Source organism: Giraffa tippelskirchi, chromosome 5 (assembly GCF_054371585.1).
Source record: "Giraffa tippelskirchi isolate mGirTip1 chromosome 5, T2T-mGirTip1v1.2.pri, whole genome shotgun sequence".
NCBI classification, from domain to species: Eukaryota; Metazoa; Chordata; class Mammalia; order Artiodactyla; family Giraffidae; genus Giraffa; species Giraffa tippelskirchi.
Window position 1 is genome coordinate 100,088,077 of NC_137279.1, and position 16,658 is coordinate 100,104,734.

At 35.3% G+C, this 16,658-nt stretch overlaps 1 protein-coding gene across 12 annotated transcripts in view; it reads right to left on the bottom strand.

Annotated features, from left to right (window-relative positions):
• Window positions 1–16,658, bottom strand: part of GPHRA (golgi pH regulator A) — a 48,914-nt gene that overhangs the window by 21,452 nt on the left and 10,804 nt on the right. For 7 of the 12 annotated variants that reach the window (XM_081495156.1, XM_081495149.1, XM_081495160.1 and 4 more), the window contains 4 exons: window positions 10,379–10,485; window positions 9,724–9,825; window positions 3,807–3,927; window positions 3,080–3,160 (listed from right to left, as the gene is read on the bottom strand). In XM_081495156.1, coding sequence (XP_081351282.1) covers window positions 3,080–3,160; window positions 3,807–3,927; window positions 9,724–9,825; window positions 10,379–10,485 — 411 coding nt within the window. The remainder of the gene's footprint in view (window positions 1–3,079; window positions 3,161–3,806; window positions 3,928–9,723; window positions 9,826–10,378; window positions 10,486–16,658) is intronic. The other 5 variants (XM_081495157.1, XM_081495150.1, XM_081495161.1 and 2 more) reach the window with 2 other exon arrangements.

Consider the following 16,658-nt stretch of genomic DNA (forward strand, 5'->3'; position numbering starts at 1 on the left):
AAAAGCATTAAAAAAAAAAAAAGAATGTTAAAAGTGTATTGGCCACACTGACTTAACTGTTTCCTGTTAGAATGACCTTTATCTGCATACTGAGTGAATGGAATATAGTTTCCAAGTTGTATTATTTTCTTCATGGTTCCCCTAGATTTATTACTTCATGGCAAACAGATGGGGAAAAAGTGGAAACAGTGACAGATTTTATTTTCTTGGGCTCCAAAATCACTGCAGACAGCGACTGCAGCCATGAAACTAAAAGATGCTTGCTTTTTGGAAGGAAAGCTATGACAAACCTAGACAGCATATTAAAAAGCAAAGACATCACTTTGCTGACAAAGGTCCATATATTCAAAATTATGGCTTCTCCAGCAGTCATGTACAGATGTGAGAACTGGACCAAAAAGAAGGTTGAGTGTCGAAGAATTGATGCTTTTGAATTGTGCTGGAGAAGACTCTTGAGAGTCCGTTGAACTGCAAGGGGATCAAACCAGTCAATGCTAAAAGAAATCAGTACTGAATATTCACTGGAAAGACTGATGCTGAAGCTGAAATGCCAATACTTTGGCCACCTGATGCAAAGAACAGACTCATTAGAAAAGACCCTGATACTGGGAAAGACTGAAGGCAGAATGGGGTGACAGAGTATGAAACAGTTGGATGGCATCACTGACTCAATGAACATGAGTTTGAGCAAACTCCAGGAGATAGTGAAGGACAAGAAAGCCTCGCATACTGCAGTCTATGGGGTTGCAAAGAGTTGGTCATGACTTAGTGACTGAACAACAAACAACTATATCTATTCATCATTTTTCTCTTGATGCTTTTAAGATTTTTTATTTATCTTTGTCTTTTAGCAATCTGACTATACAAAACTAGTCAAACTTGTGTTTGACTTAAGCCTCTTAGATCTGTAAATTAATGTTTTCCACCAAATTTGGAAGGCTTTTGGCCATTATTTAAGTACTTTTTTTTGCTCCTTAGTCCTAGAGGACTCCAACTACAGGTACCTGTTGGGACTGCTTGATAGTGCTTCATCCTGAGATTTTCATTCATTTTTCTTTCATCTTTTATTTCTCTATTCTTCAGACTGAATAATTTCTATTGACCTACTTTCAAGCTCACTAATTGATTCTTCTGCCATCTCAACTCTGCTAAGCCTACCTAGTAAAATTTTCATTTTAGTTACTGTTGCTTTCAGCTTTTGAATTTCCTTTTGCTTCTTTTTAAAAATATAGTTTCTATTTCTCTTTTGAGACTCCTTTTCTGTTCACTAATTAATATTATATATTCTTTCTTTTTTTAATGTATTTATGATAGCTGTTTTCAAGTCTGTTAAAGCTGTTATCTGTGCCCACCTAGAGTTAAGTGTCTATTAGTTGGTTTTTATCTTGAATATGCATTGCACAGTTCTCTTTCTTTGTATGCACAACAAGCTTTGACTGCAGACTTGACATTGTAGATTATATGTTTCAGTGACTTTGGAATCTGTTTTTTCTGAGGACTGTTATTTTTTTGTTCTAGCAAGCAGTTTATCTAGCTGTACTTGAACTGTTAGCTCCACCAGGTAGAGAACTGTGATAATTAGGTCAAATTGGGAGGCTGATTCTTCTGAGAGCCACTCAAATTATGAAGACATGCTGCAGGACCACAAGCCATCCTAGATCCTGACTTAACAAGGTCTATAGGGGTTCATGTATAGATCAGAGCCAATTCCTAAGAAAGATTAGTGACGAAATGGCTTAAAAGTGCACATCCACATTTGATGTGGGTCATGACTTTACATTCATCTCTCTACATGAATAAAGTAAATATAGTAAAAGGGAAACTAACCCTGGGAATCCAAACAGTATGTTTCTATATAAAACAGTATGTTTTAATATTGAATAACATTGCTCTTATTGTTGTATTCTAAAAATCAACATTCATATTCATTCATGTAAAATAAACTATATAGTTTAAATGTGAACAAAACATATATAAGTAAATAAATGTATACACATGTGTATCTACTTCCAGTCCCCTAGTGAAGATGTATACAAATGGAGATAAAGAATTAGTTGGTGAATCTGGACCTCTTTATCATTTTAGTATCTATTGTTCTCACTTACATTAAGTCTTCTGACTTGATTATGTATCTTACTATAGGAAAGTGTTGAAAGAAGACACATGAAAGGGAAAAACACTCATCAACTTAAAACTTCTATGATATCATTTTTATTTAAGTAATACTAGCTCTAATAAAAATAGTAGACTAATAAGTTTCACAAAGGTAGGAATTGATTACCTTGCTCATCATTCTATCTCCATGTACTATTCAGCATTTAGTACAGTGTCCAACATAAACTAGGCTTTGTACAATTATTAAGTGAATGATTCATTCATATGAATGAATACAGGCAAAATATTAAAACCAAATGATTGTCCTGCTGAGATTATTAATAAATGGTTTCCCTCAGCTATTTATAGTTCTCTATTCTAAGAAGTCTGCATGTCAGTCAACTCATTATTATTATTTCCATTTTACAGTTAAGTAAATCAAGATATAAGGAAATAAAGAAACTACCTTAAAGTCACACCAAGTTGTAGGCCAAAGATTCAGATCCAGATAGTCTGAATCCAGCATCTGTGCTTTTACCCACTGAGACACGAATTTTTAGAAATGCCACTTTGAAAACATACATTTTAAAAGTACTTTTTAAATAATAAAAACAACAACAATAGTTGGAAGACCTGAAGGATTTTATAAAGTGGTTGGAGAAAAGGAAGTTGAAACAAAGTATGAAAAAGTTTATAAAAATGCAAGACAATAGACTGTTAAAACACTCAATGTAGAATACCTTCAAATATAAAAAATATTCTAAAATTTATCTAAGAGAATTTATATTTGAAGTCAGGAAGTAAGGTTGATTTGAAAATTTTCCTTCACACAAGATTAGACACTAAAGTCTCTGGTGGTTCCCTAACTTAAAAATAAATGAGACTTAAAAATAAATCAGATTTCATCCCTGTTAGCACCAGTCATGTCAAATTTCCTTGTTGAGAAATTTGAACAGCACAAGTTTTTAACGTGTTGATAGCTTACCTTTTCTTTTTGCTTATGATCATATCCATAGTTTGGAGCAGTCGCCGTTCCAGGGCTAGAATATCTGTGTCAGTCACATTCCTATAATAAGCATAAGCTATCAGCAGAGTTTGGGGTTCCATCTTTGGGCATAATACAGGGCAGCCAGAGAAATACAGGAACCTCAACCATTACCCAGTAATTTAAGGAACTGTATTTTTCCTGGGGAATATTAAAATAAGTATAATAAGTAAAAAATTATTTTATTGTCACTTTTTAATAGCCAATACTTCTGGGGCCTCAGGGGAGCAGAAGGTAACTAGCTATCTTATAGATTTCCTTAGACTTGATCCAGTGACATTTAGGATATGCGTGTATCTACAATTTTAACTTGGCATTGTCATCTACTGTTTTACTTTTGGGAGGAACCAATTTGCTGAAGTTGGGACTGGCTCACGTTGCTATCCACTAGAAATGTGCTTTAAAAAGTGGGAGTGAAAAGAGGTTGGAGAAGGTCAGATTGAAATTGCCATTTTAAAAATAAATGTAGGATAAATAACAAGGGCAAGCAATATATAAGTAATAAGACTCATTCAGAAAGATTCCTAAGCCAATATCCAAAAGGACAGAGAAGAATAAAAAGACAGTATCATAGATCTAATATTTAAGTATTAATGATGGGGGCATGATGTGACATATGTATTCAAGAAGCAATGAGAAGAAAAGAAAAAGACAAAATTCTTGTTACCTGAGGAAGTAGGACATGTAAGTGTACGGACAGTTGACAGCACCAAATCCAGAAAGAAGAGCCATGAGAGTCACTCCAATCACACCTACCCGGCTGATGAGTTGTTCTATGGATAAGATCCCTAAAAATATGAAAGCACATTAATGCCAGGTGATAGAGATAAACCGGCTTTCATCTCACAGCAAAAGGAAACCTCACTGAAAACAGCAACCATTACTTTTAGCTAACTTACATAAGCTAAATTAATTATTAATATGTGGATTTTTCTCTAATAAATATAAAAGTCTATTGATTTTCTTCTTATCCCAAATGCTTTCAGAATCATCTCTATTCTTGGGCAATGGTAAAATAACAATAAATAACATTTGCTGACTATTTACTCAAGGTAATGTGAACTCTAACAAAGTAGTACTTTTAGGAAAGCAAATCTGCTGGAAAAGTATAAATAGGAGATAATACTTTCCACTATAGTTACCTTCAGTCTACATATTTTCCCCTAATGTTATCAGTTCTTTAGCTATGTCTTATTCATTTTTGCCACCAATAAGCACATAATGCATCTAATAAATGGGTTGAATTTCTAGAATGAGTAAGTATGTGAGTTTTAGATACTCAATTTTATTCCAATTATCAATTGTTTCCTATTCTTTGAGAATGCTGAAAATCAGCGTGGTAGTTAAAATAAATGCTATTTTTGATGTATTTGGAATAAGTAAAAGAAGGCAACGCTAAGAGTAACTCAGAAAGTCTGGTGTCACAGGAAAAAACTAGTTCAAATTTGGTCTCACTTCCTATTTCTAGGATAGAGTTGACTTCAGCCATCCACTCCTGTGGCCTAACACCAGAGGGACCATTCAGGAATTCTACTGGCTCTGAAGCTGTACTTCCAATATTTAAGTCCTCTTGTGCCTGTATTTCCACTACCCCATTTTAGAGCTCACTGTGACCTCTGGTTGCTAGTCTTTTGCATCCCCCGATCTTCCAATTCCTTCTTTGCTGAACCTGTACTCCAAGCTTGTTTAACTTCTCTTGTCAGGACCCTCAGCCCCTACTTTCCTCCTAAACCACTGATCCTGCAAACTCCTAACCCTAGATCAACCTGACACTCTGCCTTCCCAGTGCCCATGACTGAGCTGCCCAAAACTACTAGAATGCATGCTGACATTGATGCCATTATAAGTGTATGGTCTCCAGTCTTAACAGAAATCATTCACTACTAAGGAATCATTTTCTTGCCCTTGGTCAGCCATCTCTCCCTCTACCCCTTAGCAGATATACTTTAACCCATTTTTCTAATCTTTGTTCTTTTTAGCTAATGTGCTTATCATGTAAGAAAGAAGTCTTAGACATCAACTACCTTTAAACATTTACATCTGCAATCATCCTTCTAACTTGCCCCCTTCAGAACAAGCTGGTATCCACAGCTAAGGCTTCTCTTCCTGTGCTTTTGATCTAATGCCCCTTCTACCTCCTCTAAAATTTGTTCTACTGTCTGTCCTCTCTCTCTCTCTCCCTCTCTTTTATCTTCAACCTTTGCTTCTTTGCTGATTTTTTCCTTTCAGCTTCAAGTTTCTTTCCTAAGAAAAAGTCTGTCCTTGGCCTCGAGTGTACATCTAGTTACCAACCCTCTCTATTTACCCCTTAAATGGAGGAGCTTCTTTCACGTCCATTTATTCTTCAACTGGCTGCAATTCAGCTTTCATCCCACTGTTCTACACTGAATGAAAGTGCTTTCACTAAAAATCACAATGGCAATATAATAGGTAATATTCACCAAGCACCTGTTATATACTACGTACTGTTTTAAGTATTCTACTTGTATTAATTCATTTAATTCTCATAACAACTCTGAGGTGGGTATTACTGAAGATCTCATTTTACAGATGATGAAATGGAGGCACAGAAAAGTTAAGTAACTTAGTCAAGCTAACATAGCTAATAAGTGGCAGAGTCAGGATTTAAACCCAAACAGCCTAGTTCCAGAACCTGGACTCTTAGCCATTATCATAATATGGACAGGAATTTTCTTCTGATTGCAAAATTCGACATTTTATAATCCTTGTTTTATTTGATCATTTATGACATTGAATTGTTCCTATTTTACATTATTTTCCTTTCTTGGCTTTTATACTACCATTTCTGTTTTCCTTCTCTACTTGCTTTTTCTTGGTCTGTTTTTGATCTCCATGGACCAGAATTCCCTCTTTCATTTCAGTCTATACATTTTCCTTGGGTGATCTTGCCTGTTTCCCCAGTTTCACCTAACAGCATTTAGCTGATGATATCTAATTTTTTAGATTCCTGGAATTATCTCCAAGAGGACAGATAAATCTATACTTTTAAGTTCCTGATTTGTGCATCTATTTACCTACTGAATATCACTTAGATGCGCACAGGCAACACAAATTCTACATATCCTAAACTAAAATTATCCTCCTTCTTCTGTATTACTTTTCTTAGCAAATGACATCATCAACTATCTGGACACTCAATAAAAAAAATCTATACCATTAGTTTCTGTTCAGTCTCTTACTCAGTCTTGAATACACCTCAGGGCTTTACATGATGTCTCCTGTGACTTCCTGCTGAATATATCTTTGGTTTTGTCCTTTAAATCTCAGCTTGAATATCACTTCCTCAGAAAGGTTGATGCTAAGGGCTTGCAATAAATTTAATATCCTTATCTGTATTATTTTCTATGATAGCTTTTGTTCATGGTTGTATCTCTAGCAGTTTAATATAAACTAGGTGCTCAACAAAAATTTGTAGAATGTTAAACGAATGAATAAATCCAAATTTTGTTGAAGGTACTCTTCATATATCTCTTGAATTTGTATCCTTTTTACAGGAAGGAATCATGTCTTATTGATCTTTACTTACTACCTGGCACATGAAAGGTGTTCAACAAATGTTTGTTGACTGTGGATACATAATTATTGCCAAGTTATGTTAAAAAAAAAACAAAAACCTAAGGGATTAATACAAGTTATATAAAAAACTGGAAAAATGTCCCCTCTTTTATTCTCTTTAAGGTACTGTCTCTTTATTAAGTATATTTTTCTGGCTTAAAGTACTTTTAATACTATCTACTTAATCTCAGTATTTCTATGAAGTAAAGGTTAACCATTATAATTCTTGTTTTCTAGCTCATAAATGGAAAGTCAGATGGATTAAGTGATTTGCAGAAGACCATCCCACTGCTGCTATTTGCTCACACAGATTACTTCTGGCTTCATATGACTTCTTAGTTTCCCTTACTCTTTCCTACTATGGAATGTCTTCCAACCTTCCCAGGTGCAGGCACTGCACAAGGAATACTTTTACAGACATTTTTTCATATAAGTAAAGATTGGATCTTATAGTTTTTTCCATGGTCTCCACAGCAACAAACCACACTGGTTGTTGGGACAGTCTGGGGAAAGCTCTAAAAAGGCAGTGTAAGCCTGGCTGCTTCTCAGCTATTGCCTAAACTTTTCTTCCTCCTTATTTCTCTTACAGGGTCAAATTAATTAGATACTTGAACATTCAGAAATAAAACCAAAATGCTTATTTACTGGAGCACAAAGGAAAGACTAACACTGAAACTATTAGTTAGCTCTTCCTCTGGGTGTATTCTTCAGGATATCCCCACAGAATTTAAAAAAGGGATGGATGAAGTTACAATAGATGTGATAGTCTTTATCTCCCCTCGGGCACTGTCTGGCTGCTCTGGTCACATGAGTTAACTCCTCTCCAGAAGGCTGGAAAAAGGCATCAGTCACACCTTTGAACTACATGTGAGCTTGCACTATCACTGTTAGCAGCCCTGGGGTCCTCTTACCACTACTGTCCCTCATTTCTAGTATCACAGATAAATCTCTCTCTGGGCATTCATTTGAAACAGTTTATATGAGAAGTATATCATCAGGGCCTCTCTACTCCAAATTTTTCCATACAATGACATGGGCATGCTGATCACATTAGCAAATCTTAAATTCCTACCCAGTGTGTTACATTCTTGAACTCATCTATCACCTTGGAGAACCAATTTTTTTTTTCATTCACTAATTCAATAAATATGTATTAAACACTTATTATGTGCTAGGTTCCATGACAGGCACTAAGGATATAATGATAAATAAGACGTAGTCTCTGACCTCAGGGAGCTCACAGGTTAGGAAGTTGGAAGTTGGATAAGGAAACAAGTAATCCCAAGTTTTAAAGGTGATATAAGTGCACTGAAGCAGGAGAAACTGACATCTCCTAATGACAGCCAGGAAAGTCTTCTTAGAGGAATTGACAAGAGTTGAATACTGAAAGAATAAATAAGTATTTTCCAGGCAGAACAGAGGTGAAGGACTATCCAGGCTGACAGAAAAGTTCTAGAAACTTTAAGTAATTTGGCAGGGCTGGAGGACAGACAGAGAAAGAGAACAGTTGTCAGGACATGGAAAGTCTTGTATGACACGATAAGAATATGAAGGATTTTGGTATGTTGGTGTTTCTTAACTTTTGGGGACTTATTTGATGTTATGTGAAATTTCAAAATAGCTATTTTTGTTTAAAAAATACACAGTTATTTATGACATCGCACATGCTTTTAAAAACTGCACATTTCCTCCGACACTCCTGGAGAAGAGTCTTAAAACCTCTCTCCCCCAGATCCCTGCTCCAGGCAATGACTAGACATGGAAGGACACATGGGAGGTATGGCAGATTCAAGATACTGGTTTAGGCACCACTCATTTCCGTGCCTTTCTAGCATGACTTCTTTTCCTATAGAATCTGGAAAGCCAAAAGCTCTTTCCCAGATTTTCTTGAAGCTAAGATTCCGAATGTCACCTGGGTCGCCTCATATTCACTTGCCATGTGAGACCTCAAACACACACGTGAATAATGTGGGAGTGATGACAGCACTTGGGAACTGGAGCAGCTGGAGCCATTTCTAATGTCTGGTCCCCAAACATAGGTCCTAAGTGGCAGGTGACAACTTCTACCGTTTTTTTTCCTCCTAATTTAGTACTATGTGGTTGGGTGTTTCTCTTTACTATGTAGCACTCAAGTTTGATACCCTGCTTTACCAGAATTTCTAAGAACTCCCAATACACTGTAATAAACCACTTCCTGCTTTAAACTAGTTAGAGTAGAATCTGTTTTCTGCTATAAGAACCTTGATAGGTACAGTAGGACAGTAAAATGAAAAGATGTGTATTTAAATTAAAAAAAAGCTTCAGTATATGAAAGTCCCAGTATATCCATTACAGGTAGGTGCTCTAATCTAATATATATATATATATATATATATTCTGGAGGAGTATTTATTTCTGAAGTAGTTCTAGAAGAACTTGCTTATTGAGGGATTTTGCCTATTGATTAGCATAGAAAGCAGGGCTCTGTTCACGACCGGTTGTTGTATTTAAAATGAACATTTTTGTGTGGAGAGACACTAACTCCTAAAAAGCTTTTCATCTACTAATAGAGTTTTATGTCATTGCTCTTTCCCAGAATACAAACACTCCCTAGAGACGATCTTTATCACCACTTGAGCACTGACCGTTTACCTTCTGAGTCATAGACCACTTTGGGAATCTCATAAGAGCTTATGGATACCTCACTTCCAAATATACATATACATTCCCATCATTCTGCATAAAATACCAGAAGGCTAAAGTTAAGGATACCTTTCTCAATCCATTATTCCCTTAAAGTTCATTCACTAACCTAAAGTCAAAACTCCTGCTCTAAAATGATAGAAGTCTGTTCCCAAACCAGCATCTGATACCTCCTAGGATGAAAGAAAAATTCAGTTCAAAACCAGACATTTTTTTAGAGAAATAACTTGCTGTGTTTCCCATAATAAGTAGTTTATAAAAATTGATGTTTTTCAAAGCAGAAAATGATAAACAACCCTTTTCCCCTCCCCACCACATACACTCACCATGTTTGGGGCTGAGAATGGGAAATGGATCTCCTAGTTTCCAGAAGAAATACATAAAGGTCAACCATAAGAGACAGGAAAAAAGCAGTCGCTGTTTATGTACTAAGAAAGAGAAGACAAGGTGGAATAAGTATATGTAAAAGAGTTTTCTTTATATAAGTTTATGGGATCATCCTAATTAATATTTGGCTGCCTTGCTCACTTGTAAATGAATGGTGGAACAACATAAGTTTCAGAAATTGTTTTCTAAACCTCTTACCATTATAAGAGAAATCTAGTTGAGTTAGGGGAGACTTTTTTTTTTAAGAATGAAGAAGTCTTTTAAACTGATAGTTGAAGAGGGGGAAAAAGTCATTTTCTGATAAAGTACTAATAACAATCCCCAGTACAAATCAAAAAGTACAAATAGTACCCTGAATTGGAAAAATGAAAGGAAACACATTATAGTAGAAAGAGAAATAAAGTTGTGACAGGACAAAGAATCTAATTATTCATTTAATATTTATTTTGTGCTAACCTTTTGAAGATGATGTGTATGAGGTGCCCCCAAATAACAGTAGCTACTGAAAGTAATATAAAAATGAAGCTCTCTGAAGCCTCAATCCCTAAGAACATTCATCTTAATCATGTGCTGTTATGAGGGTAAAATACTCACGTAGTCGGATGTTGCTCAAAATAAAATAGCCAATGTAAAAAGGCACCATGAAAACCAGGATCAACAAAATTACACACAAGTTCATTTTCCAGTGAAAATAACGGGAGCTGAAACAAATGTCAAAGAATTATCACTAGGAGGGGAAGAGGGCAGCTATTTTCACTCTCTTTAGTCTTCCAAAGGATCTCTTGCTCTTTGAACTCAACACTGAATATTTCATCTCATTAGTCAACTAGGCTGTTACTATCTACTCATTTATAGGGATTAAAAAATATATCATTTATAGGGATTAAAAAATATAAAGTTCTGAAAGGTATATATGGCCATTGTAACCTCCTAAAAATTTCATTTTTGGGGGGTGTGTGTGACTTTTTTTTAATTGTGTAAATCATTTATACAGAGAAATCATTTGTAATTATTTACAGTCTTTTTCAGTTTTCATTTCCACTGGCCAGATACAGTTCACATAACAGTCCACGTTTACTGGAACAGTCACCATGACAAATCTTCCACTACATGGGTTTTCAGTTCTTCCCCGTCTAATAAGACAATGATTGCATTTGAACAGAAACATTTCAGAGTAAAAACACTCACCAGTCTCTTTTCCCCTCTTACGAATAAATCTGCCAGAATGGATTTAATATGGTCAAATTTTCAACACATTTCCTTTTCTTTTCAAACCCCTTATTTGCAAGTACTGTAAATCAAGGTAAACACAGTTCACATCCCCCAAGCCTTCTACAACTTACTACATACTCTCGACTTTAGCTTTTACTATCTCTTCTCAGAAATGTCTGACACAATCAGACATTTTTACTTTAAGACAAAACTACACTCTTTTTCCCGCTGTTTTTTTTAAAAAATACTTATTATCAGTCAATTGTCTTCCCTTTTGCTTTTCAGAGAATATTAACTTTCCATGAAATCCTTAAGATGGTTTTCTTTCAGTAGTTCAGAACACACTGAGTCATTTCATGTGTGTCCACCACCCTGAAACACTACACTTTAAAAACAGCAATTTTCTTAACTGGCTGAAAAACAGTATGGCTTGATTTCACTTGGTAAAGTTAATATGATTTAAAAACATACACACACACACATTTTTAATCAAGGCAGAAAAATACTTTAAAGACATGCCAATTTGAAAAGGCATCAAAGTAAAAAAATAAAAGGAAATACTAAATACTTTACAATAAAAAAAAATTAAATAATTGGCAAGTTAAATCAATGAAAAATGAGGAATGTGCAGTGAAAAACAAACTAATAAAAAGCATTCCAGTTGGCAAAATGGAAAACCTATTAAGTTTTGTTTGTTTTCCAAGGAACGTATGTTTCAATGTAAATTTTGAAATATTACAAACATTCCAAGTAGACCTTAAAATTCTCCATGCAAAGTTCATCAAAGAAACACTGGTAAAATCCTGGTATTTGCAAAATTTTAAGTTTTGGCAAACACTGTAAATATCACAATCGGTATTAAAAAGTCATGATGAATGCAGAATGAGAATACCCATTAAGTATTTCATTTGATTAAAACTACCAGGTTTGCATGTTCTAAATGATCAAGGAGGAAAAAAAAAAACAAAACAAAAAATTGCAGTTTAACAGTAATCTTTATACATCTTTAGCTGCCATTAAAAAAAATAAAAGAACAACCACCAAAACCAACCAAACACATAGGAAGACATGAGGCGGGTACTGAGTAACGCTGCCATGCTCACAGGACAGAAAGAAAAACTGTACAAGGTCATAAGTAAAGTCTCTCCCAGCTGCTGCCCAGATCTTCCTTTACAACAGGGTCTCCTTCCGCTTGCCATGGACCTGGGCTTTGTCCCTGGCTTTGCGGAGGCTGGCCTGGGCTCGGGGTGCTTTCACGCCCGTTGTGTTGTCTTCTGTGTGCACCTGTTAATGCTCTGGTTATATTCATAAGCAATACATAATAACATATATCAATATATATTATTGCTGGTAGATGATTATTGTTTCATTTAACGCTAGGAGTCATATTTCAATATAAGAATTAAAAGAAAATAAACGTTAATAATATGCATTATAAGGACACATAAATACTTCTTCTGTAACCTCAATATAACTAAACATCTGATCTGCATGATTACTTTCATTACTGCTTATAAAATATTTTATTTATTGATTTTTAGGACTTTTTATAACAATTTACTGAGACATAATTCACATATTTAAAGTGTACAATATAAGGCTTTTCAGTATATTCACATTGTGCAACCATTACTACAAACAATTTTAAAACATTTTCAACAGTCCACGATGAAACCTAGTACCCATTAGCAATCACTCCCTTTTTCTTTCAACCTCCCCAGTCCTAGAAGAGGAGCTTTCCATGTAGCTCAGTCAGTAAAGAATCTGCCTGCAATGCAGGAGACCTGGATTCAATTCCTGGATCAGGAAGATTCCCTGGAGAAGGAAATGGCAACCCACTCCAGTATTCTTGCGTGAATCCCATGGACAAAGGAGCCTAGCAGGACTCCTGCCAGGGGGTTGCAAGAATCAGATACAACTTAGCAACTAAACCACCACCACCACCAGCCTAGGAAACTGCCAATTTACTCTGTCTCTATGGACGTGCACTTTCTGGACATTTCATGTACATGGAATCATGTAATATATGATCTTTTGTGACTGACTTCTTTAACTTAGCATTATGTTTTCAAGGTTCATCCATGTGCAGCATCTAACAATGTTTCACTCCTTTTTACGGCTGAATAATATTCATACCATTGTATGGATATACCATAGTTTGTTTACCCATTCATTAGTTGGTGGACATTTGGGTTGTTCCACTTTTTAGCTTTTCCACCATTTGCATATCTTATTTGGAGAAATGCCTACTCATATCCTTTGTCCATTTTTTTCCCTTTGTCTAATTTTTGACTGTGTTATTTGTCTTTTTATCACTAAGTTGTTAGAGTTCTTTACATGTTCGAGATAGAAGTCCTACAGCAGATTTCATGGTTTACAAAAATTTTCTCCCATTTCTGGGATATCTGTAAACTTTCTTGATGGTGTCCTTTGTATCTATTGATTTTAAACTTACTTAAAACTAGGCCTGGTTTCAAAGAAGGTTAAGCAGTTAAATGGCTTATGAGTATATATTAAATACAAGATGATGAAAAAAACTATAAGGTAATATGAAAGGAAGGAAAAACAGTGGCAAAATATAGGTAGAATATCAGGCTAGGCCTGATGGTTATTATGAAAATTCACACCTTAAGAGTTCTAAAAACTTGCTACAGGTGGGCCATAAATTTAGCTTTACATTTTCTAATGGTCAATGTAAAATAGAAAAATCAATCAGTTTGATACATCATAGTGTATGTAAGAAAAACAAATTATAAGGGAAGCATAATTATTACTAATTATAACTGAATTATTACCATGATCATATTGAAATTTCTTCAAAGATTTCTTACAGAAGAAAATATGAGGGCAGTTAACAATGTTCTTCACACCATCCATTCAAGAGAAACATCAATGAGTTTCAGAGGGCTATTTCTTTCTGTTTACTCCTTAGTGCATATGGCAGGAATCATAAAACACAGAGCTATTTAGTAAAGGCTATCCTACAGAGAGCCAATACCATTTAGTTTAGAAAAACTGACAGTTTTTGCTCATCTGGATTACCCACTTTTGAGCATTTAGAGAAACAACATGCACATGCTCCAGGCAATTGTACTATTTCAGCTAAGTTTCTGAAAGATACTGGGAGGCAGTAGGTTTGAAATGACAAGTATAATCCATATTGCCCATTAAAAGCAAACCATATATTTTAACTGTAATGTGAGCTGAGGGTAAAGTGACAGTCTCTTGAAAAATTAAGGATACCAACAAGATTACATATTTGAATAGGAGGCTACAGGACTTCTGCTTAGAGATGAGCCAAAAGAATACTCTTGTTCAGGTTGAAGATTTTCCTTGGAAAACTATTCTGAATAGTCAATGCACAAGTAATAATATATGATCACAATCCATAATTCTGTTACATAGTAGGACCAACTGTTAGTATGAAAAAACAGGTATAACTGAAGATATAGCTTAGCCTGTCCAATTCCCAAAAAGGACCTACAGAAGAACCAGATTTAGCAATGCTACTTTCATAATTTTTAAGATAAGCTATTTGAGGAGTATAAATCCAAGTAACTGAGTGACATATCTTACTATATGGGATTATTAGCAATAAATGAGTCAAAAGTTGGGGGACATCAGCTACCAAAAACAATAATTTTGGTTTTAGACTGAGTCAAAGTCCTTTCTAAACTACCTAGACATTACTCATGGCCAGTCAGTCACCTGTTTTTATAAATGAAGTTTTACCAGAACACAGTCACACCCATTTGATTACATATTGCCTCTGGCTGCTTTGGCTCTGCAACAGCAAGGTTGAGTAGTTACAGTACAAATAGTGTGGCCCACAGAGCCTAAAATATTTACTCTCTGGCTCTTTACAGGAATGGTTGCTGACCTCTGGTTAGATAGCAGTAAAACTTTCAGGTTGTGATAATAAAATTTTTTTTTCTAGCTGTATTGAGAAATAACTGACATAGACCACAAAATAAGCTTAAGGTGTCCACAATGATGGTTTGATTTACATGTATTGTGAAATGATTGCAAAAGGTTTAGTTAACATCATTCTCTCATTTAGATACAGTAAAAAAAAAAAAAAAACTCTCATGATGAGAACTCTTAGGATTTATTCTCTTAACTTTCCCACATATCACACAGCAAATTAGCCACCTTCCTTCAATTTCCCCTCCGCCAAACTCCCACCTCTAGCAACCACTAATCTGATCTCCTTTTCTATGAGTTTTGTGTTCTTATTTTTGTTTTTGCTTTTAGGTTCCACATATAAGCGGAACCATACAGTATTTGTCTTTCTCTAACTTGTTTCACTTAGCATAATGCCTTCAAGGTCCATCCATGTCATCACAAATGGAAGGATTTCATTCTATACATTGTATATACATTTCATACTTTATCCATTCATCTCTCCATGGACACTGAGGTTGTTTCATGTCTTGGCTACTGTAAATAATGCTGCAATGAACATGAGGTGTTTCGAGTTAGTGTTTTCATTTTCTTTGGACATACTTTCAGAAGTGGAATTGCTGGATCATATGGTACTTCTATTTTTATTTTTTTGAGGAGCCTCCATACTGTTTTCCATAGCAGCTGTATCAATTTACAATCCCAGCAACAGTGCACAAAAGTTCCCTTTTCTCTACATCAAGACCACTATTTGTTATCTTTTGTCTTTCTGATGATAGCCACTCTAACAGATATGAGGTGTCATTTCTCTAATGACTAGTAATGTTGAGCCTTTTTTCACGTACCTGTTGGCCTGATAAATCTTTGGAAAATGTCTATTCAGGTCCTTTGCCCGTTTTAAAATTGGATTATTTGTTTTTTTGCTATTGAGTTATGAGTTCTTTATATGCTTTGGATATTAACTCCATATCAGATACATGATTTGCAAATGTTTTTTCCCTTCTATAGGTTGTCTTTTCACTTTATTGATGGTTCATTTTGCTGTGCAGAAGCTTTTTAGTTTGATATAATCCCACCTGTTTGTTTTTGATGTTGCTGTTTGTGCTTTAGGTGTGATTTCCAAAAAAATCATTTTCAAGGAGTTTTTCTGCTACATTTTCTTCTAGGAGCTTCATGGTTTCAAGTTTTAGATTTAAGTCTTTAATCCATTTCAAGATCTCTTCAAGAAAATTAGCGATACCAGGGGAACATTTCGTGCAAAGATGGGCTCAATAAAGGACAGAAATGGTATGGACCTAACAGAAGCAGAAAATATTAAGAAGAGGTGGCAAGAATACACAGAAGAACTATACAAAAAAGATCTTCATGACCCAGATGATCATGATGGTGTGATCACTCATCTAGAGCCAGACATCCTGGAATGCGAAGTCAAGTGGGCCTTAGTAAGCATCACTATGAACAAAGCTAGTGGAGGTGATGGAATTCCAGTTGAGCTATTTCAAATCCTGAAAGATGATGCTGTGAAAGTGCTGCACTCAATATGCCCGCAAATTTGGAAAACTCAGCAGTGGCCACAGGACTGGAAAAGGTCAGTTTTCATTCTAATCCCAAAGAAAGGTAATGCCAAAGAATGCTCAAACTACCGCACAATCGCACTCATCTCACACACTAGTAAAGTAATGCTCAAAATTCTCCAAGCCAGGCTTCAACAGTATGTGAATCATGAACTTCCAGATGTTCAAGCTGGATTTAGAAAAGA